At 40.4% G+C, this 24,512-nt stretch overlaps 1 protein-coding gene across 1 annotated transcript in view; it reads right to left on the reverse strand.

The window, feature by feature from the left end:
* LOC134677471 (uncharacterized) overlaps window positions 1–19,229 on the reverse strand; it is a 55,395-nt gene extending 36,166 nt beyond the window's left edge. Inside the window, exon 1 of the mRNA XM_063535953.1 lies at window positions 18,743–19,229. Within this exon, the coding sequence (XP_063392023.1) occupies window positions 18,743–18,775 (33 nt within the window). The 5' untranslated portion in view covers window positions 18,776–19,229. The remainder of the gene's footprint in view (window positions 1–18,742) is intronic.
* Window positions 19,230–24,512: the final 5,283 nt, after the last annotated feature.

Raw genomic sequence — 24,512 nt, forward strand, 5'->3', positions numbered from 1 at the left:
CATCTGCATAAAGATCAATTTCTGTTTTATATTAGATTTTTATGGATATTTTGTACGACAGACGAGTGTAAGACCGAATGTTTCTCGGAGAAATGTTATCATTAACATTAATCTGTATCTATTAGAATAAAATTGCGAGTGTTTATTTTTTGGAATTTTTAGTCGGTTCGAATCGAATCCCGGGCGAGGCAAGCGAGTTTTAGACAATCTTTGAATGCAGTTTTGTTTCTTTTTAAAAATAAAGGAATGTCTCCTTTAAGTAAAATGAGCTAGCTTAAGGATTTAAGGTAGTTTCCCTCCAGGGCCCGTCTTATCTTTCCACACTGTAGAACGCGTCTTTGCCGTTGGGCGTTGGCTTCCCATGTAATGAAATTCTAAGGGTCACGACCTGTCATCCTTTCTAGTCGAACCGGCCCCCTGATGCAAGTCTCTTTTCTATGCTTGACTATAGTTCGTTTTTTTAGCATTAGAAATTAGGTAAACAATCTTGATGTGTCTTTTAATTGAAAAACACATTTTAAAAATAAATTACGACAAATATGTAACAATTATGAATCTAAACTGAAATAATTCCTGGAAAATAATTTAATTTGTTTAAATACTTCATTGTAATTATGAATCTAATACGATCATTTATATTCTTCTGCTTTCATAAGTAATAGTTTTTGATTTTTAAAAAGCGTTTTTCAAGTAAAACACATGTCAAGATCGCTTACCTTCTTGCAAGTTCTTTCTAATGCTAAAAAAAACGAACTATGATAAAGCTGCTACGTCATATTTGTCGCTACGAGAATTTAACTTGCTACGTGCTACGACATGCTACGGCGTAGCCCAAGAGCGCTTGTTGCGCAAGATTTTTTTTTAATTTTCTTTTTCAGTCTACAGCACAGGCATAAGGTAGTTGGCAATAATCCGACTATCGATCCCAGGTAGACTGACTCAGTGCTTACATACATAGTTAGGTACAGTCACCAGAAGTCTAATATTCTTCTGCGGTATACTCGTATTATCTCAGTAATTTTCTACATTTGGCAATGCGACCCCTTGGCATGAATTTTTTTTCCTGAGCCCCTTGGCAAAAAAATCAACCCCACCCGATGTTTGAAGGTGCACTGTAAGTACTTATGTTCCGTTGCGAACTGTTGGAACTGGCCATCAGGTACATACTTTTCTATATGACTGCTGTATTTTCAAATGTATATTTGACAGACTTCAATAAAAAACTCAAAAATTGGCTGATTGAGCGGCCGTTTTATAGTGTCGAGGAATATTTGACCTCAAAATATTTATAATGAATACCAAATAATGTTAATAATAAAATAACAATAGCAGTTAAATAATGTCACAATAATTGACTTTTTAGTTTACTTAATTCTCCTTTTTAGTGTTCCGTACAAAACTTTGTTTACGGAACACTTATGGGATCACTTCGGTCTTGCAAATCAGTTAAATACGTTTTTCTCAGAGACCGTTTGACATAGATACCTAAAATTTGGAACAGTTATAGCAATTACCACCACTCATATTGTAAATAAGTCAAAACTGCTTATTTCTTATTAAAGGGGGAAATTTAGGGGGTTGAGAGGGGTAGGCTGAAACTTTTTTCATTTGTAAGAATCGTGTGGGGTACCATTAGAAAGCTTGCAAAAAATTGAGTCGATGGACTGATTTTGACTTCATTTTAGACTGCAATAGTTTCGTCAAAAAATGCATTTAAAGTTGCAAGTTTTCATACAAAAATTTTCACCTCTGTCCTGGCGATTTTCGCGAAAACTATAGCTAACAGGCAGCTGACCAGTCAATACCCAACTTAAAGAAGCATGGAGACGGCGGGAAAATTATCAGCTTAACTTTATCTTTATTAGTTTTTCAACTGCAGCTTGACCTTTGGTTGCTTAGGGCTAGCTAACTGATGCTTACACTGGTCAATTCATATTAGGCGAGAAACATCCTTAGTTAAAACTTTGGCATTGAAATTTATGACTTATGTCTTTGACACAAGGTTTAATTCTGCTTGCTTATTTTTGTGGGATATTTAATTTTATCTCAATAGCCTACTATAAGTATGAGAGAGATCTACAAAATGCGACCTTATTATATTGCAAATAAGTTTCAATTTCGAACGGGCTTTCCAACCAATGGACTAGGCATATCAAAAATCTGATAAATTCAAATTAAGAATTCCGTTCTTGACTGTCGTTGTGTTTTTTTTTCCCACAATAGGACACATAGAGTTAGTAAGGCGTATAGAGATAATAAAGTCATTTAATATTTATGAACAGCTTTGGCCTCATGTATAGATTTTATTGAGAGTATCTGATTCGTCGAAATAATATACACAATATTCCTTTTCATTAAGTACCAATACATTTCTGTATTAATTGTATAATTATAATAACTATTAATTATATTCAGTTCTTATGTATATTTTTGAACGGATCGGTGAGCAACAAGATTCAGGGCTATAACCGCGAAAATAGAAGTTCGCAAATTGCGAGCATTTTTCTCTGTCACTCTAATTACGCCTTCATTGGAGTAAAAGAGAAAGATCCCCGCAAATTGCGAATTTCGGTTTTCGCGGTAGCCCCTCAGTCCTGTTACGAGAAAATAATTTTAATATCACAGTTTTTAGAAACAAAGGTAAAATTGACGAAATATTTAAAGTAAGCCGATCTTGTTTTTTAGCAGTTCTAAATAATATTAAAGTCTATATATATGGCATATATAGAAACAAAATCAAATAAAAAATAATAATGAGTTCTAAATTCAAATTGAAGGAGTATACATTTAAGGTATTATAGGCCAAGCGCGCACCACGATATTAATTTTTGCGACACGATTTTAGAATCGCGCTGTAATATATCGCAGAAAATTCACTGCGCGCACTGCGATGAAAAAGTCGACGATTTGTTCATTCTCAACATGGATTTCGTACCAGTCGCTTGTCATGAAACGTGTCTTTAATATGCGATTGCTGTATGACTTTGAGCATTTATAACACAAAGGTGATCCCCGTCTATTTCCATAATTAAATGGTCAACATCTAGCGTCTCATTTTGAGACTCCATTGGAGATGCAGGTGCCGAGATGTTGGGGTTTGGAGAGCGAAATGCCGACTGAGGTCCGGCCGCCGGGGTGCGATTTTATTATCATAGTGCGCGCGGGGCCATACAACTCCGCATGCTGCAATTCACTTTGCGACAATCGCGTCGCGAACAATCGCGGAAAAATGTGACAAATCACAATTTTAAAATCGCTGCGATTTTTTTGTCGCATATGCGCGCACTAACATATAAACACATACGTTGCATTTCTGCGACAAAATTATCGCAGGACAAATAATCGTGGTGCGCGCTTGGCCTTACTCTAAATTATTATAATACATCAAGCATTCGCGAGATGCTCGACTTCGGTATTCAAACACAAAGCAATAGTACAAGAATCTAACTAAATGCAAAGGCCGAAGGAGCGATTCGAAGATCCGAAGCGTCCGACAGACGCGCGCCTCCCGTAACTTTTCCAAGTATTTTTAAGTACAAGTGTCTAAGTAACAAGATCCAAAGGCTGAAGTCGCATTGGGCCGAAAGCCCGAAGCATCCAGGAGGTCAGTTCTAAACACAGGTAATTATATAATACAAGTGTCTAAATGCGAAGGCCGGAGGCCGAGCTCCGCGTAGGGCCGAAGGCCCGAAGCCTGCAAGATGTCAGTGGTTAAACACAGAACTGACAGCCTGGACACTTCGGGCCTTCGGCCCTACGCGGAGCTCGGCCTTCGGCCTTCGCATTTAGATACTTATACTATTGTTCTGTGTTTAAGTACTAACATCCTGGACGCTTCGGGCCTTCAGCCCTACGCGGAGCTCGGCCTTCGGCTTTCGCATTTAGACACTTGTACTATTGTTCTGTGTTAAAGCACTGACATCCTGGACGCTTCGGGCCTTCGGGCTACGCGGAGGTCGGCCTTTGCCCTTCACATTTAGACACTTGTACTATTGCTCTGTGCTAAAGCGATGACATTTTGCTAAAGCTCGGCCTTCGGCCTTCGCACTTAGACACTTTGTACTATTGTTCTGTGTGTGTAGTTGAATACGGTATCCTAAAAACAGGCAAACAACCTCTGTAAAATGTAACGATGCGAGCGGTACGGCTACCATCAGTTTGGCATTGACATAAACGCTACCGTGGGCGTGAACGTAATTTACTTTCTATGCATCTCGCTCGTACTGACATATTAGTGCGAAAGAGATATACCTATAGGAAGTAAATAACGTTCACGATATCGTTTATGTCAATGCCAAACTGATGGTAGCCGTACGGAACACTAAATGCCTCGAGCTATCTCGGACTTGGCCAAATTATTTATTTTTTTCTCAAATGTATGAATCTTGTATACTTATTTATAAATCTACCTTTAATGTAGTTTAGTCATGTAAGCCTGACCTGTAATTTATATTATCAATAAAATATGAGTATGAGTATGAGTAAAAATTGTACGAGAGGAATATTTGCTTCAATAGGTTATGGTTAAATATTTACAAATATACCTTTTATAGTGAGTTTTGCCTATCTTCTATTTCCGGATGAGATTTATCTTTTGAGCTTTTTGTGTTTCGTATAAAATATGAGTGGTCAAAAACTAGATTTACACCGCTTTAATATTGAAAAGCTGCGCGGTCAAGACAACTGGTTAGAATGGAAGTTCGATATAAACCTGCAACTAACTATGCACAAACTGCAAGGTATAGTAAAAGGCGTCGAGACTGTTCCTGTTCCGCCAAGTGAAAACGCGCCGGCTGCCGAAACCGAAAGTTATCAAAAGAAGCTTGTCAAATACGAAGAACGCGATTCACTATTGCAATGCATCATAGGATGTAGCGTGTCCGCCGAACCGAAACGGCATATCCTCACTGCCAAATCTGGTAAGGAAATGTGGGATAAACTTCACTCGGTCTACGAGCAGAAGAATGAGAGAAGACTTGATTTGTTGCACTGCCAGTTGTTTACCTATACGAAAGATGAAGCTGATGATATTGCTATGCACGTCTCTAAGCTACATACGTTATGGCAACAGCTTAACGACGAATTAAAGGAAGAAGGAGCACTCCCTCAATCATTACTTATGACTCGGGACTCCGTTATGGAGGCTTCAAGGGTACAGATCAGGTTAAAAAAAAACAACTTAAGACGAAACAGGAGCTGAGTTTTATACATTTTAGGTAAATATACACGTCTCGCTAACGGAAGCAGCTCCTAATAAAACTAGTGCGATAAGGACAAGGCGAAAATCCCGCGTAAAAATCTCAAAAAGCGAGGTTTCGTATTCAACTGTTTCCTCCTCCAAAACTTAACCAATCGCAACCAAATTTGGAAATCTAAATGATTATGAAATTATCTGTGAAGGACCGTTTTGCTTCTTTGGCTAATTGATATCAGTTTTGAATACTACGCCTCTCATTGCGGCATAGTCAATGAGGCCATTTTGGCCATTTGAGGCCATTTGGGCTCTAGCGCCTTAAAAAAAAATATCAAAAAAAGCTAAACGGTCCGACACAGATATTGACAATATTAATTTGTGTTGAAAAAATCATTGCTCTAGCATCAAAACCCACGGAGGAAACAGTCAAGTACGTTTGTATGGAGAAATGACCACTCCTGTTGGGTCTTTAAATCTAATAAAACTTAAATTTGAAAATGCACATTAGGATTTGGCTAGTTTTTACCAGCATAAAGAATTTCATTCAGATAGAACCCACGACTACGGTAGTACTATTAGTTATTCTGTGCCACAACCTTCGCTAACCAACTCACCAATGCTTCTTCTTTCGATACCGGTACCGTCAGTACTGGTAATAAAGACAGGTCGACGCTCTCAGCCGTGATAAATCGATACCGGTGTCTCGGTTACCGGGGCTGCGTATCCTGTCTATAAGTACTTCGAAGTTGGAAGACATAACTAAGCCGGAACTCATTGTACTTACAACAGGCGTGGCTCACTCCGCGATTTCGTCGCGTCGCAACAAGTAGCTACAAGTACATCGGTCCTACACCAATGTTGGTGGCTAGCCATAAGCCGCGCGTGGCGCTGTCGCCACCTAGCGGTCATATCTGTCCTAATCGCGTAACAGACGCGTTTTGTTAGAGAGTGAGTCTTCAGCACCTAGTACTATTGTGAAGCAGTGGTGGCCGAGTGGATATGACGCCCGACTTTCAATCCGGAGGTCGCGGGTTCAAATCCCGGCTCGTACCAATGAGTTTTTCGGAACTTATGTACGAAATATCATTTGATATTTACCACTAGTTTTTCGGTGAAGGAAAACATCGTGAGGAAACCTGCATACATCTGCGAAGAAATTCAAAGGTGTATGTGAAGTCCCCATTCCGCATTGGGCTAGCGTCGGGACTATAGCCCAAGCCCTCTCGCGCATGAGAGGAGGCCTGTGCTCAGCAGTGGGACGTATATAGGCTGAAATGATGATGATGATGATGATGACTATTGTTTATTCTGTGTTTACAACGACAGACTATTCACCGTTGGTAGTTGCAATAATTACTCGGAACATTAATTTGGAACGTGATCATTTGTGACGTTCCACGGCAAAAAGTACCTTATGGCGGCTGGCGCTTACTTCGCATAGCGCCGCAATAATATTGGAGTGGCGTTAATAATAGCGTAAGCGCCAACCGCCATAAGGCACCTTTACCCGTGGGACGTCACATTTGTGCAGACTTGAGGATTTTCACTAGACTAAACTAGATTTATATCAACCGGGATATGAACCGTGATTACCTTTTGCATATATACCTACTTACAGTTTACGAGCTCCTGATATTTCGACGCAGTTACGTTACATCAGTGGCGGATTTGCAGTCTTTGCCGCCCTGGACCCCATGCCCTGCAGCCGCCCCTTTCTCAGCACCCATCATATTGACTACATTTTGAGTTATTTCTTGCTATCATCCAGTTTATCGTCAGCGAATTTTTTGTCACAATTTGCCGCCCCCTAAAAACTTGCCGCCCCAGGCCTGGACCTACTTGGCCTTAGGACAAATCCGCCACTGAGTTACATGCATCTTGTTCACGGGTAGTTACCCGTTAGGCCAAGCGCGCACCACGACTTTTTGTCGCGCGAAAATTTAGTCGCAGAAATGTAACGTATGTGTTTATATGGCAGTGCGCGCATATGCGACAAAAAAATCGCAGCGATTTTAAAATTGTGATTTGTCACATTTTTCCGCGACAGCTCGCGACGCGATTGTCGCAAAGTGAATTGCAGCATACGGAGCTGTATGGCCCCGCGCGCACTGCGATTATAAAATCGCACCCCGGACCTCAGTCGGCATTTGGCTCTCCAAGCGTCACCATATCGGAACCTGTTTCTCCAATGGAACCACAAGATGAGACGCTTAATGTTGACCGTTTAATTATGGAAATAGAAGGAGATCACCTTTGTGTCTATAAGAAGACACGTTTCACGACAAGCGACTGGTACGAAATCCATGTTAAGAATGAACAAATCGTCGACTTTTTCATCGCAGTGCGCGCAGTGGATTTTCTGCGATATATTACAGCGCGATTCTAAAATCGTGTCGCAAAAATTAAAATCGTGGTGCGCGCTCAGCCTTACCCGTGAACAAGATTTCCGGTTTTAAGTTATATCTGTTTGTGAGGCGCATGCAGCTACATCCGCGTCTGACCTCATTCTAGCCTCAGTCTGCGAGTATTGATTCTGCGAGCGACGACCTCGGCCCGTCCGTGGGTCCAGCCGGGCGCGGAACCAAAACATTTGCCAACGTGGACCAACCAACTGACTCACTCGCAATTTCGCATAATTTGCAAAAGTACGAGTATCCTTTGGTATCCAGCTGTCAGCTATAAACAATAGTTCCAAATCAGAATGTCAGGAATTTAGTGAATTAACAGACTTTTCTATTATATACCTGAAAAGGCACATTATTTAAATTTACTTAGGTACATATGTAAATCTAAAACACCGCAACAATATGAGCGTCAGGAAATCTATTCGCAAATCAGGAATTTTGTCAGGAAACTCCAACAGTCACAAGGGTCACATTGTAACATAAATGTTACGTAACCTAGGTTAATCGTATGTAATTATTTCTGCGTTCATTAATATAAGTTACATTATTTTATAAGTATGATATTTTAACACTTACCTAACATTTACTTGTTACCTACACTAATCTAGGGATTAAAGTAATAACGTGTAGTCTAATTCTAATCTCAACTTGTTATTTGCGCGACTAGCGACTGACTGTACTCGCCGCGCGAATCAGTACTTGGGCTACCGACCGGTTCCATGCCCCTCGCCGCGTTCCCCCCCCGCGCTGTCTGGCTGCCGCGCCGCGGTCCGTCCGGCGATCATTCCTTTCTGAGATTCAACGCAGGCGCACGTCGCTCTCTCGCAGCGTCCGTGCATGTTGCGCACTCGCAGCGCATACAATTTAATAAGGGCTATAATAATTGCCTGAGTTTCTGTACTCGTTTAGTACATGTAATAACGGTTAGAGCCAGTGTAACCCCTTTGGGTAAGTGTTGAACATTTAAGAGTGCTTTAGGGAGTAGTAAATTTGAATGTGTGTTCAACGGTTATTTACCGTTAAGCTGTAACGATCTTTTCTTTGTTTGATTTTGGAACTTCCTTAGCATAGTTTAATAGGTGCTTAGTTTCGCTTGCAAATCTTAAATGCTAGTGTTAACGTTTTTTCTTATTTAAAAGCAAGATTAAAATTGTAATCTATATATATTTTAAAACTTTATGCTTAACTGCTCATTTTGTAAGCTCCGCCTGACTGTGACATTTTAACATCACCAAGGCATTCTCACGGCTATCACGCAGTACTTCCTCTTCCGCTTCTGCTCTGCTTCTTCAAGCCGGTTACAGTCAGGGGAGCCGTTTCGTGGGTTAATTACTAAGACGAGCTAAAATAATTCCAGGGTTCTATAGCATGGCTAGAAGGCCGACGGTGGCACGCTCGCGCTGACCCTGAGGACCTGGTGCTGACCCTGGTGCAACACGGCTGACGTCCCTCAGCCCTTCATCGCTCTCAGCTACACAGCGGGCCAGGGAAGTACTAGCGTGTGGGCAGCGACTACTTTCGTAAACCGGGAGTAAAATTCAGACGGTTAACGGACTTTGACCCTTCGACGATCTTATCGAATGCTAGCGACGTTTTAAGCGATAAATAAATTCTTATTAAGTGAGATTCCTTGTTTTATTTAAACCTCACAGCTTAAAACGTAGCAGTGGCGCCCTTACGTGGTTTTTTTTGAAAGTCTGGTTTTACTCCCGGGTAAGTAGTTGTGGTATATGTGCGTGGTGTTTGTTTCTTTTTACGCTTTAATTTTTGTGAAACGTTTTTAAGTTTTTTTTTTGTTGCCAGCAACTAAAGTGTATGGAACTGTTTTTTTAATTGTATTACTAACTTTAGGTTTTCTCAGGGTACAGTCGGACGTATTTTTGTAATTTTAATTTAATATAATCATATAAAATTTTTGTAACGGTTGTTTAACGGCTGTAATTTGTAATTTTGTCCGCTAGTACAGTCTGCTACATTTTGGAATTTTATTTTTTACAGCTCAATTTTGGCAATACTCGGTTTCGTACGCATTAGTTGCAATTTAAACGTTTTTTTTTCTGTTTTTATTTTTGTGTCTGTGCTTTGCTTCTTTTCTTCATCCTTCCGTTTTTTTTATACACTTTCAACCAGAACGTTAGTAGCTTTGTCTTTTTATATTGTAACAGGCGGAGTATTTTGATTTCTTTTAAATATTGTTCAACATTTAGCCAAGGTTTATTTAATAGTAATTTGCAATGGCTTATTCCATAAAATTTATGTCTCTTCAAAAAAGTGAATTAGAGTACGAAGTGGCTATACGGGGTGAGACTCCAGCTTCTTCAGTTCAGGACTTGCGTAAGCAGATAGCCAAATGTGGTCCCGTTTTTCCATCCGAGGACATACTTGTTAGCCCGTTTGACGCAAAGGAGGACATAGACGGGGTGGTTTCTGTTTTGGAGAAGGTCAATACATTACTTGATTCCAAACCTCTCAATAGGAGTTCCTTGCTCCGAGCACAGAATTTGATCAATCACATTTATCATCGGCTTAATCGCGTGACTTGTGTAGAGGAGGTAGAGAAAGAGGCTTATGATCAATGTGTCAGTTTGTTTAGGCAATGCTCAGACCGCGCTAGTTCCCTTAGGGACGTGGTCGATCCATTGGCTTCCACTAGCACTGGTGTGCAGGCTTCTCCTGTCACTTTATCGGCGCCTCTTAATATTTCGGTGACGTGTGAGGGTAACGACGCGAATAAGTTTTCAAAGTTGAGATATGACGGTCAGACCTCTGTGCGGGCATTCATTCAGCGCGTTTCCGAGTTTTGTGCGGCAAAGAACATTTCGAGTAGCAGGATTCTTCATAATGCTACTGAAATTTTTACAGGCAATGGTTTCGTAGCGTTAGGGAAAAGGTAACAAGTTGGGATGACCTAGTTGTACTTTTAAGGCAGGATTTTTGTCATGCTGGCTATGATTTCAAGCTGATTAATGAAATCAGGGCACGTACACAAGGGGAAACGGAGGATATAGTGATTTACCTAGCGATCATGTCTGGTATTTTCTCTCGTTTAACTAAGCCTTTGCCGGAGGATGAAAGGTTGTAAATTTTATTGCACAATATACGGCCTTGTTACGCGAGCACTCTATCTTCCGTTTCTGAAATTAACTCTATTGAGGAGCTCAAGAATTTATGTAGGAACTATGAGAACATTCAGTCACGCCTTTCTCAGTTCAAAGAACCTCCACGTGCGACTTCTGATACTCTGGCCCCAGAGTTCGCCTACTCTGGCGGTTCTTCTAAAAATAAGACTAATTCTGCTACTAACTCTTATGGTAACAATTACAATAATTATAAGTATAAACAGTTTAATCAAAACTATAATAAATCGCATGCTCAGAATAATGGCAACTATAGCAGTAGTACTAATGGCAAAGCAAATAATACTCCCAGTTATGTAGCTGCGGTCTCTAAATCCGAGCCGAGGGCACGTTATTGTCCGAGGTGCCGGGTGAATACTCATAATTTGAGACAATGTACAGTGAATAAGGATGTCATTGTTTGTTTTGTTTGCGGTCGTAAGGGGGTAAAATCCCCTGATTGCCCTGATTGCATTAAAAATAAGAACCTAGATCCAAAAAACTGATGGAGCAGAATTGTGTCGTTAGTTGTACGAGTACTTCACCTGAATTTGATAAGGAGGACTGGCAGGGTTGGTTGCGTACAGTTAATCTTTTCTTTAGGTCATATAGGGTTGACACAATTCTGAGGCAAAATTTAGAGAATGATGACAGGCCTTACGTCTCAGTGCAGGTCGGTAATTTAACTTTGTCAGGATTGTTGGACTCTGGTTCTGCGGTAACAATCTTTGGCAACGGTGCTCATTCAGTACTCGTTGACAATGGGTACAAGATAATGAGCGGAAGCTGCTCTTCGATTACTGCAGCGGGAGGTAGCGTTTATAGATGTGAGGGTTACATAGAGTTACCTATTAACTTTAATAACCAGTTTCATGTTGTGAAGGCTTTTATAGTGCCGGCTGTTGTGAATAACTTCATTTTAGGTTGGGATTTTTGGCGTGCTTTTGATATTGTACCCAAGCAACTTTGTGCTATCATCGTGAATGATGGTGCTCCGTCAGATTGGAGTGTCACCAAACCCGATCGTGAAACCTTCATTCAGGGATACGACAATTTGGATGATTCACAGAGACTATTGGCGGACAATGTAGTGAAACAGTTTGAAGATATTTCTTTTCGTAGTAAAGGTTTAGGCGTAACGAATTTAATTACACACCACATTGATACTGGCGATACGAGTCCAATTCGTCAGCGCTACTACCGGTTATCTCCTGAAAAGCAACGTATTTTGGTTGATCAGGTGGACGAGATGCTTTCTCTTGATGTAATTGAGCCTTGCGAGAGCGCTTGGTCTTCGCCTGTATTGATCGTCACCAAGAAGAACGGACAACCTAGATTTTGTCTCGATAGCCGTAAGCTTAATTCTGTGACAAAGCGTGACGCTTATAACTTGCCCTATATTTCCGAAATTCTAGATAACCTTAGGGATGCTCGTTATCTTTCTTGTATTGACTTGTCCAAAGCGTTCTGGCAAATTGAGATAGCTCCAGAGGATAGAAACAAGACGGCATTTTATGTTCCAGGTAGGGGTACCTTTCACTTTAAGCGAACTGCGTTCGGCCTGACTAACGCTCCTGCTACTCAACAAAGATTAGTGGACCTGTTATTCTCAGAGTTCGGTCTTAAAGTGTTCGCCTACATGGACGACATAATAGTGGTTTCCGAGGATTTCAATAGTCATGTAACATTACTCTTACGCGTTTTGGATAAGTTAAAGAAAGCTAACTTAACGGTTAACTTAGAAAAGTGTCGTTTCTTTAATAGCCAGCTTAGATATCTCGGTTATGTGGTTGATGGCTCTGGTTTGCGAACGGATCCAGAAAAAGTCGAGGCTATTTTAAATTATCCTACTCCAACTTGTCGCAAGGAGGTCAAGAGGTTTTTAGGGACTGCTACGTGGTACAGGCGTTTTGTACCTAATTTCAGTACAATTGCTGGTCCTTTAAATAAGCTTACTTCTTCAAAGAAGGGCTCTCCGCCGTTTGAATGGACCTCGGAGGCAGACTCTGCGTTCAGGGAACTCAAGGAGCGACTTGTTTCTGCTCCGGTGCTTTGCTGTCCGGATTATTCTAGGCCGTTTGAGGTACACTGTGATGCCAGCAATTACGGGTTAGGTGCCATGTTGACCCAGACTATCGATGGTAAGGAGCACCCGATCGCGTACATGTCGAAGGCCTTGACCGCTGCTGAAAGGAACTACAGTATAACCGAACGCGAGGCTTTAGCTGTAGTGACTGCGTTGGAGTATTGGCGTTGCTACGTGGAAAATGGACAGCCTTTCACGGTCTACACTGATCACAGTGCACTTAAATGGTTCCTGTCTATTAACAATCCCACCGGTAGATTGGCTCGTTGGGGTGTTCGTCTCTCAGCATTTAACTTTGTTCTCAAACACCGCAGGGGAGTGGATAACTTCATTCCGGATGCGTTATCACGTGCGTCTGTTGGTGCTATTAGTACTTCAAATTCTCATCTGACCTCCAGAGATACTTGGTACACTAACATTTTTAACGGTTGCGTTCGTAACCCGGTTGATTTTCCAAATTTCATGACTAAGGACAATTCTTTATACCGTTTGTCTAAAAATAAGCATGATCTTACGTCGGAATTTTCATGGAAGTTGGTTGTTCCTATGGAGTTACGTCAATCAACCATTTCCGATAATCATTCCGAACCTTCAGCAGGGCACATGGGCATTTTTAAAACTTACCGTAGACTTTGTTTACGTTACTATTGGCCCCGGATGTATCAGGACGTTGTTCAGTTTGTTGGTTCGTGCGACAAATGTCTGGCATATAAGGCTCAGAACCACCAAACTTTAGGGGTGATGGGTAGGCCAAAACAGTGTTCACGACCATTCCAGATGATCTCTATTGACTTGATGGGCCCGTTGCCAACTACGAGGAAAAGAAATAACTACATTTTAGTTGTCACGTGTTGTTTTTCGAAGTATTGTTTGATTTTCCCACTTAAACAGGCCACTGCGGAGGTGATAGTACGAATCTTAGAGGATTCTGTTTTTCTAGTGCACGGGGTACCACAAACGGTCCTAATGGACAATGGACCACAATTTGCGGGGAAAGTTATGGATAATTTTTCAAATTTTATAATGTTCCTAACGTTTTTTTTACACCGAAATATAGTCCACAGGTCAATTTGGTGGAACGTTACAATCGTACGATCATTACTTGCATTTCCACCTTTGTTGAGGATGACCATAGGTCCTGGGACTTATTTATTCCCAGGGTTCAATTTGCCATAAATAGCGCCGTCAACGAAGTCACAAAGTATGCACCATCATTTCTAGTGTATGGTCGCGAGTTGGTACCTTGTGGGACACATTATACGGACAACGATATCGGACACGAGGTGTTGTTCCTACCACGCGATATCTACGCCGAAAACTTGGGTTGCCTTTCCGCTATTTTTGATGACGTGCAAAAGAAACTGTGGTATGCTCATGAAAGAAGTACTTCGCACTACAATCTTAGACGTCAACCTGTGGAATTTTCTGTGGGTGATATTGTTATGAAGCGCGCCTATTTCTTGAGTGACAAGGGCAAGCAATTCACAAAGAAACTGGCTCCTAAATTTATAAAGGCTAGGATTATTGGGAAAAAGTCGCCTCTGGTATACGTCTTACAGGATTTAGTGGGTAAGGATCTTGGTACTTGGCATGTTAAGGATCTTAAGTTAGTGGGTCTTAATAAGTAGTAGTTATTATTTTTAGTTATTAATATGTTCTGTTGATCACACTTCGAATTTGATGTTGGAAATAATTATATTGCGCCTTGACATCTTTAGGTAGCGGTTCTTGTATGGTCTCCAGTTCTTGCAACGGGAAACCCGTATAATCTTTCTGGAATCGTGCGTTGTAATTAAGCCTATAGGGTAATTGCTAACGTGGTAGTGTAAGCGTGAAGTATGAAAGATGAGTAATGTCAGTGTAATTATTACAGGTACCAGGTTTCACGGATTTCATTCCTTAAGGGTAATAAAATCCTTCATGGCGCGCCGGGGTACTGTAACATAAATGTTACGTAACCTAGGTTAATCGTATGTAATTATTTCTGCGTTCATTAATATAAGTTACATTATTTTATAAGTATGATATTTTAACACTTACCTAACATTTACTTGTTACCTACACTAATCTAGGGATTAAAGTAATAACGTGTAGTCTAATTCTAATCTCAACTTGTTATTTGCGCGACTGACTGTACTCGCCGCGCGAATCAGTACTTGGGCTACCGACCGGTTCCATGCCCCTCGCCGCGTTCCCCCCCCGCGCTGTCTGGCTGCCGCGCCGCGGTCCGTCCGGCGATCATTCCTTTCTGAGATTCAACGCAGGCGCACGTCGCTCTCTCGCAGCGTCCGTGCATGTTGCGCACTCGCAGCGCATACAATTTAATAAGGGCTATAATAATTGCCTGAGTTTCTGTACTCGTTTAGTACATGTAATAACGGTTAGAGCCAGTGTAACCCCTTTGGGTAAGTGTTGAACATTTAAGAGTGCTTTAGGGAGTAGTAAATTTGAATGTGTGTTCAACGGTTATTTACCGTTAAGCTGTAACGATCTTTTCTTTGTTTGATTTTGGAACTTCCTTAGCATAGTTTAATAGGTGCTTAGTTTCGCTTGCAAATCTTAAATGCTAGTGTTAACGTTTTTTCTTATTTAAAAGCAAGATTAAAATTGTAATCTATATATATTTTAAAACTTTATGCTTAACTGCTCATTTTGTAAGCTCCGCCTGACTGTGACATTTTAACATCACCAAGGCATTCTCACGGCTATCACGCAGTACTTCCTCTTCCGCTTCTGCTCTGCTTCTTCAAGCCGGTTACAGTCAGGGGAGCCGTTTCGTGGGTTAATTACTAAGACGAGCTAAAATAATTCCAGGGTTCTATAGCATGGCTAGAAGGCCGACGGTGGCACGCTCGCGCTGACCCTGAGGACCTGGTGCTGACCCTGGTGCAACACGGCTGACGTCCCTCAGCCCTTCATCGCTCTCAGCTACACAGCGGGCCAGGGAAGTACTAGCGTGTGGGCAGCGACTACTTTCGTAAACCGGGAGTAAAATTCAGACGGTTAACGGACTTTGACCCTTCGACGATCTTATCGAATGCTAGCGACGTTTTAAGCGATAAATAAATTCTTATTAAGTGAGATTCCTTGTTTTATTTAAACCTCACAGCTTAAAACGTAGCAACATGGTAAAGTGGTTACAGGTTGCGTCCTCCAGTTTAGTAAGGAACATAGACATAGAACAATTTATGTCTATGTTCCTACACTATTAGTCTATCTTAAACTTACAAATCAGGCCCATTAACTAGGATAGTTATTAATTAGTAAGCTGAATAAGACTTGTTCTGCCTTTACCGTGATTCAGACTCAAGCCTACCTTCACAAGCATGGCCACTACCAACTAAGCTAGGGCCAAATTCGACATGTACAACTGTCAGATTTCGCATCCACGTCAAATCAACAGTTGATTTTATTGCATACTGAGTGTTGATTCCATCAACCGTGGATAATATCATTTGGTACAACCAAAACTCCACTCTAAACTAAGGGTGGTTCGGTTTGGTTTGCTTGTCACCCTAACTGTGGATTGTTAATGTCAAATTTTGACATTGTACGTATTCGAAAACTTATGATTTTTCCCACATCAACGGGAGATCAACACGATACGTCAAACGTCGCTTGTCGAATAGGGGTCCTGGTCTATTCAGGCTAATCAGTATCTATTTCGCGGCGAGATAGACGTATTCTCTCTGTGTTATGTACTTACTTGTTTTGTGCAATAAAGTGTTTACTACTAGGTACTACCAATAAGGGGTCATCCATTAATTACGTCACACGAATTTCTAGGTTTTTTTACCCCTCCCCCCCTCCTTGTCACACTTGGTCACATTTGGCAAACCCCCCCCCCCTGGTGTGACGTCACATTTTTTCTACGAAATCGCCAAATTGAATTAAGTAAGTACCTAAGTATTATTAATATTTTATCAAAATATTTTTGGCGATATAAATATTAGTAATTTTATAACCCAAAACTGCTTAGGAAAGAAAATTAAACGAACAAAAACGATTATCGTTTTAAAAACTTGTTATTTAAATGTACAGCGAATAATATAATTTAAATAAATTTTCGGTTACTGATGAAGTTAAAGTGACGTCAAAAAGTTTGTGTCTCCCCCCTACCCCCCCCCCCCCCACGTCACAATATGTCACATTTTCTTGACCCCTCCCTCCCCCTAAACGTGTGATGTAATTAATGGATGACCCCTAACTACTACTATAGTACAGTCACCTGCAATAATATGTTACTCTTCGAAGGCCGCAAAAATATGTGACACTTTTACCTATGGGTCTACAAATATGATGTGTAACATATTATTGCAGGTGACTGTACCCGTATTGACAGAAAAAGACGGGTAGTCTATCTCGCGAGATACTGTCGCGCCAATCATGTGCTAGGCCTGTAGGGTAGGTCCTGTAAGACACGTTGTCGTTAAGGTAGACTTCCGAGCACAGCGGCTCCGGCGACACTAACGCAGCGACACTGACGCGGCGACAGAGCGACAGTATTATGCAGTATGGAAATGTATGAGCTTACTTCCGAGCGCAGCGTCACTATCGCAGCGACAGTGGCGCCGCGTCAGTGTCGCTCGGCGATAGCGGCCGTGCTACGTCTGCGCAAGCACTGTCGCGCAGTCGCTGCGTTTTCGGACTTTTTGGTTACATACCGAACTACCTATATTATCAGCTACCGCCATAGCTTAGCAGTGAACGAGATAGAAGCAATATTCACGGGCAAATGATGACATAATCAATGAAATTGACGTCAATTTGCATAAAGAATGCTCTCTTAACACATTCACTGTGAGGACACGTATGTGTGTTCATTTTGTACTGGAAACGGGGCGCCCGGCACCGGAAGTTAACACATTCTCTGCCAGCGACCCGCTGGGCGGGTCCTCTGCTACGCTCGTAGCGATGTAGCTCGCCCTGGGGCACAGCTACGCCGTAGCACATTGCAGCTCGTAGCATTAACACATTCATTCGGCCCGATTCGAACTTTGTGACTGCCGTATTCGAACTTCAAGATATTCACAAGAGACGACACGTACTAGATCTGTTCTAGATACGTTATAGTTTAGATATCAACTATGTAGTTCTCTTTTGCAGCGCAATTCGGGCAACCAATGTCGCTTATACGTTAGATATCTATTATTAGATGTGAATTGGATCTCTAAGTCATATCCTGTGGAAATCGTTCAAGAGTATCTCCAGAATCGCGCAAATGTCATATTTGACAGGTTAGATCTTAAACATACCTATCGTTATCGTATCTTGGTGATGTCTAAAAGATGTCTATTTCAAAATCCGAATCGGGCCCTCAGTTAATAGTTCTAGAAACGATAACGATTAGATATGTCAGTGTCAAATATGACGGTTCGTCAAACAAAAACGTCACTTTTGACACTGACACATCTAATCCATATCGTTTCTAGATCTATTAAAGTTCCAATCTTAAACTTCGAATCGGGCAGACTGCCACTAAGTGCTACGGGTTTAATACGCTCGTAGCGCGTAGCCACGGTTTCGCCGTATGTAGCGCGTAGTCGCTAAGAACAGTGTACCCGACAGTCGGGTTCTTGGCCCTGAATGTGTTAACCTTTTGGACGCCAATGACCGATATATCGGCACCGTAGGTTCAACGCCAAAGACCGATTAATCGGTCACAGACCATAAAGTTGAATTTCAGTTTTCTGTAAAAAACAGTCTGTCGATTTTTGCGGGGGAGGGGAACGTAAAATGTATGGCTATTTTTATATGATTTGTATGTAACGTACGAATGGCCATGTCAGATAAACGTCAGTCCATAGTGTCCATTCAAAAGTTTGCACAATTGAGCAAGGTTTTCGGCAGAGGGGTAAAAGGTCTTAAAGGCGACTCCGATTATTAAATGCTCTAAGACTGTGAGTGACCTAAAAAGTAACCATAGACATCACATCCTCACCTGGTTAAAGATGAACTCTCTCGGCAAAGACATGGCGCGATGTCCGGTGGCGCGGGTAACGAAATGGGCACGTCACACTTAAACTGATCCTCCGACTCTGTCGATCCTAACTTATGTTGTTTAGCATTCACAGCGAACGCTGGATGCATTTGATGCTCAATAATCCTTAAGGTAGCCGTTGTAATAGTTTTATTAGACTTTTTGGTACAAAAAATTGTTGACCCCCCCTTTTTTCCTTCTAATTCACGTAAAAATCCGAGCGTAAGAAAAATTACGGGAGCGCGTGCATTTTTCTTTTTTTTACTTTTTAAATTCTTTCTGGGCAACGGCCCAGCGATAGGGGTACGTTCGAAAACGGTGATTACTTTTTTTGAATCAAAGCCGTTTTTGGCACTATTCGCTACACAAGCGATCGGTCAGACGCGCGAACAACTTATGAGTAAAGAACGTAGAAGATGCGCGCGCATCTCGATCGATATTTGTACAAACTTAGTAATGCGGTTGGAGAAATAGAAAACTGGTTGTAGTAATGGCTTTTCGGTAGATGTTTGATGGAAGCGCCTTCGATGCGCGCAAATGTAAAGTTGTACCTATATTTTTGTGACATTTAGAAATTAATTCCGGTTTTTAATTTAATTTTTTTTATCGTGTTGTGATTGTAGTTAACTTTTATTATATATCCTCCTAAGGCCCATCCATACAAATGAAAAATCCAGAATTTGTCACTGAAATTTGAACCTATAGTGCAGGGAATAGAGTTGATTTTCGTTTTGTTTGAAAATTTACGAAACAAAACAAATGTGACTCTGTTCCAATTGAATATGATTTAAATTTCATCGAACTGAATAGGTACTACAGGCCTTGTAGGCCAAGCAATAAGAAGTTCTAGAGGGAAATGCTAGGAACACAATTTTTGACTCCGTAGCTTTGTTTGGACTAGTTAGGAGGTGAACATATCAAAAGTCCCCGGCCGTAGCCCCGGTGCTGGGGGGTAGAGGGGGGAAAGAAGGTCTCATTTTTCGGTTTTTCACTTATATCTTGGAAACTTTGCGTCTTAACGACATGACTACTAAGACAAACCAAAAGCTGATAAAATTTGTTACAAGTTTTATTCAGTCAAGTTTTTCGATATCTTTAATAGTTTTTGAGATTTCCGCTCTTGAAAGTTTATTTAAGGCTTTCAATTTTATCTTGATATCTACATTAGTGAAGCTCTTAGGCCGTGTTTGGTATCATTTTCGTATAAGTCGGGGGTGCTGAATTCATTTTTGGTATCACATTGACACCATTCCTAAGAAAAAACATGTAAAATTTAAACAAATATCTTTTTTTTTTAATTCTTCTTCACGCTTAAACCGCTCAACCGATTTAATTGAAATTTGGTGTACAGATATTTCGAGTCCCGAGACAGGACATAAGATACTTTTTATCTCAATAATCATCCTTTAAAGTTGTGAAATGGAGTATGGGGGGAATTCAACTTCGTCGACGAAACTGAATTCCTGAGGTTAATACTGCTTAAGGTAAGGTTTATAGTCATGTTTGGTATCATTTTCATCTAAATCACAGATGTATACCACCCCAAATTTCATCTAAACCGGTTCAGCGGTTATTGACTCTTCATACAAACTTCCACCCCACTTTTCACACCCTCCAAAGATGTTTTTGGTTATAAAAACTATCTTATGTCCTTTGTCGAGACTGAAACTATTTCTATACCAAATTTCAACGAAATTGGTTCAGCTGTTTAAGCGTTAAGAGGGATTTAAAAAAATATGTTTTTTTAAATTTTGGTTTTACTTCGAAATAGTGTCAATGTGATACCATAAATGAATTCAGCACCCCCGATTTATACGAAAATGATACCAAACATGGCCTAACAGCTTCACTGATGTAGATATCAAGATAAAATTAAAATCCCTAAATAAACTTTCAAAAGCGGGTATCTCAGAAACTATTCCAGATATCGAAAAACTTGACTGGATAAAACTTGTAACTAATTTTATCGGCTTTCGGTTTGTCTTAGTAGTCATGTCGCTAAGACGCAATGTTTCCAAGATATCAATGAAAAACCGAAAAATTCGACCTTCTTACCCCCCTCTACCCCCCAGCACCGGGGCTACAGCCGGGGACTTTTGATATGTTCACCTCCTAACTAGTCCAAACAAAGTTACGGAGTCAAAAATTGTGTTCCTAGCATTTCCCTCTACAACGTTTTTTGAGCATTCATTTCCTGACCTATTGGGCCTTAGGAGGATATAATTATTAATTATTTATCTAAGCTTTACTAAATATTTTCTATAGTTAGTTTTTTTAGCATTAGAAATAAGGTAAACTTGATGTGTCTTTTAATTGAAAAACACATTTTAAAAATAAGTCACGGCAAATATGTAACAATTATGAATCTAATACGATAATTTATATTCTTCTGCTTTCATAAGTAATAGATACTGATTTTTAAAAAGCGTTTTTCAATTAAAAGACATGTCAAGATCGCTTACCTTCTTTCAAGTTCTTTCTAATGCTAAAAAAACGAACTATAAGCACAGAATAAATAATAGTACTAGGTACAGAAGACTCACTCTCTAACAAAACGCGTCTGTCACGATCAGCACAGATATGGCCGCTAGGTGGCGACAGCGCCACGCGCGGCTTATGGCAAACCCCAAAATTGGGGTCGAACGGATGTACTTTTAGCTACCTGTAGCAAAGCGACGAAATCGCGGAGTGAGACACGCCTGCTATAAGTACAAAATACTTAGCATTGTACGTAACTAGCGTCCCGCCCCGGCTTCGCACGGGTTAATAAATTATACATTTAAACTTTCCTCAATAATCACTCTATTGATAGGTGAAAACCGCATGAAAATCCATTCAGTAGTTTTTTAGGGTTCCGTACCCAAAGGGTAAAACGGGACCCTATTACTAAGACTTCGCTGTCCGTCCGTCCGTCCGTCCGTCTGTCACCAGGCTGTATCTCACGAACCGTGATAGCTAGACAGTTGAAATTTTCACAGATGATGTATTTCTGTTGCCGCTATAACAACAAATACTAAAAACAGAATAAAATAATGATTTAAATGGGGCTCTCATACAACAAACGTGATTTTTGACCAAAGTTAAGCAACGTCGGGAGGGGTCAGTACTTGGATGGGTGACCGTTTTTTTTTTGCTTTTCTTTTTGTTTTTTTTTTGCATTATGGTACGGAACCCTTCGTGCGCGAGTCCAACTCGCACTTGCCCGGTTTTGAGTTTATCGCGAACAAACGTACAGCCAGACAGACGCGGCGAGGGACTTTCGGCGCAATTCGGGAAATGAATTAGAGAGTGACTAAATATGAAATAGTAAAGATATGTGACGTTCCTCAGCAAAAGGTACCATTACATTGCCCCGGCTGAATATTAACGTTAATAATTGCGCAAGCGCTAGCCGCCGTAAGGTACCTTTTGCCGTGGAACGTCACATATCTTTACTATTTTATATCTAGTGAATCTCTAATTCATTTCCCGAATCGCGCCGTTTGTTTTACTGATTATACACTCGTAGTACGTATATAGATACCTAGAGGTAGGTGCTTTGTTTCTTTATTCCATTTTGCGTTCAATTTGGCAATAAAAGACATTGGATTCAATCCAATTTAGCATAATTTATTAGAATTGGCATGAAATTGGAATCTTTAATAGCATTAGTATTCCGATATTATCTTCTATTTGAGAGAATATTTTATTTCAAGGGTATGAGTGGTTATTGAATTTCATTTACATGTAAATATTAGAGATGCAACGGATAGTTGTTTGGCCGGATACCGGATACCGGATATCCGGCCTGACCATCGGCCGAATATCCGGTATCAGGCCGTCGGATATTCGGCCAGCGGAACTATACCTACATTTCGGTTTTTCAGGTGCGCATTCTGCAGGTTTGACCTGTTTGTTAACGTTGGCGCGGATTCATTTCTAGGTTCGAAGTTCGAAATGAGTGCGCGTGCAAGTCAATGAAATTATTAAATTGTTTTAAAATAATAAACAAGTACGATTATGACCGTGACTGTTTCTTAAATCCAATTTGATTACTCCGAAATTAAACAATGTTACTATCCGGTATCCGGCCGGATAGTAGGTCACTATCCGTTATCCGGCCGGATAGTAGGTCACTATCCGTTATCCGGCCGGATAGGCCGAATACCGGATAGTACCCGGATAACCGGTGCATCTCTAAAATATCTTTAAGATACCTAATTCCCGCGTTTTTCATAGAGACGAAAGATCACAAAAGTATCAAGCATTCCATGTATGACCTTGACAACGGCCTTAACCCAAAAACATAGTAAATATATAACAATATTTAAGTTAGGTAGATTATTTTTCATTTATGTGTGCAGAAAATGATACGTTTCTGCTCTAGACCACTTACTGTCTAAGTACGTTTTTTATTTTATTCATTCATTTGGGGCTGTCCATAAATTACGTCATCGATTTATGTCAATTTTCTACCCCCCCCCCCCCTAAAATCATCCAAAAATCATGCTTCGAATGACCCCGTTTCCTCCTACGTCATTCTACCATCATCCGATGTATCCGTCCAGACCCCCCCCCCCCTAATTTGAAATGACGTGTTTTATGAATAGTTCAACAGCTATGACACTAACATAGAAATTGCAAGAAGAGGAAGAGATACAAGAAGCCAATTATAGGAACTCCCAGTTAATATTTTTTTACAATAAGCAGTTAATATTTTGGATTTAAATGAAATTGTTGTAGAATTTTCATTGTGATAAATTGATAATTAACCCCCCATTCCATTTTTAATACTATGAGGGACACGGGGACTCACAAAGCATAGCATAGTATCAGTTTCAACACTTTTATTACATTCACCTTATTTTATAACCCAAAACTGCTTAGGAAAGAAAATTAAACGAATAAAAACGATTATCGTTTTAAAAACATGTTATTTAAATGTACAGCGAATAAAATAATTTAAATAAATTTTCGGTTACTGATGAAGTTAAAGTGACGTCACAAAGTTTGTGTCTCCCCCCTCCCCCATGTCACAATATGTCACATTTTCTTGACCCCCTCCCTCCCCCTAAACGTGTGATGTAATTAATGGATGACCCCTTAAATGAAATTGTTGTAGAATTTTCATTGTGATATATTGATAAATAACTCCCCATTTTTTTAAACTATGAGGGACACGGGAACTCACAAAGCATAGCATAGTATCAGTTTCAATACTTTTATTACATTCACCTTATTATATAGTAGTTACAATCATTATCATATATGTACAAACACATTACGTGCCAATACGTTCACTTTAACATATTTAGCTCTAATTTTGCTGCATTTGTGCCGGGAAAACGATGCTACTATGTAGCTACGAGTGTAGCTTAGCAGTTAATGAGTTAATAAACATTTTTTGGATATCTAGCGAACTTTACAAAAACCAGAAAACGACCGTATACACTCATGGACTAATTTAGAGGAACGGAAAATAGTACATTGTGCAACACGGGGCGTAAGTTGAATATTGCAAACGAGAGTAAATTAAGTCGCGACGGCTTGCTTATAGACTCGAGTTTGCAATATTATTACGCCCCGAGTTACACACAATGTTTTTCATGACACTTGCGATACAAAAATTAAGTATAAAGACAAAAAACTGTTAATTATGGCACTAGAAACTTCATAACTCCCTAGGGAGAACGCTTTTTCTATAACTCCCGCTGAACCTGTGTGCAATTCCACATTTACTGAGCGAGTGTGA

This window comes from Cydia fagiglandana, chromosome 26 (genome assembly GCF_963556715.1).
Source record: "Cydia fagiglandana chromosome 26, ilCydFagi1.1, whole genome shotgun sequence".
Taxonomy (NCBI): Eukaryota; Metazoa; Arthropoda; class Insecta; order Lepidoptera; family Tortricidae; genus Cydia; species Cydia fagiglandana.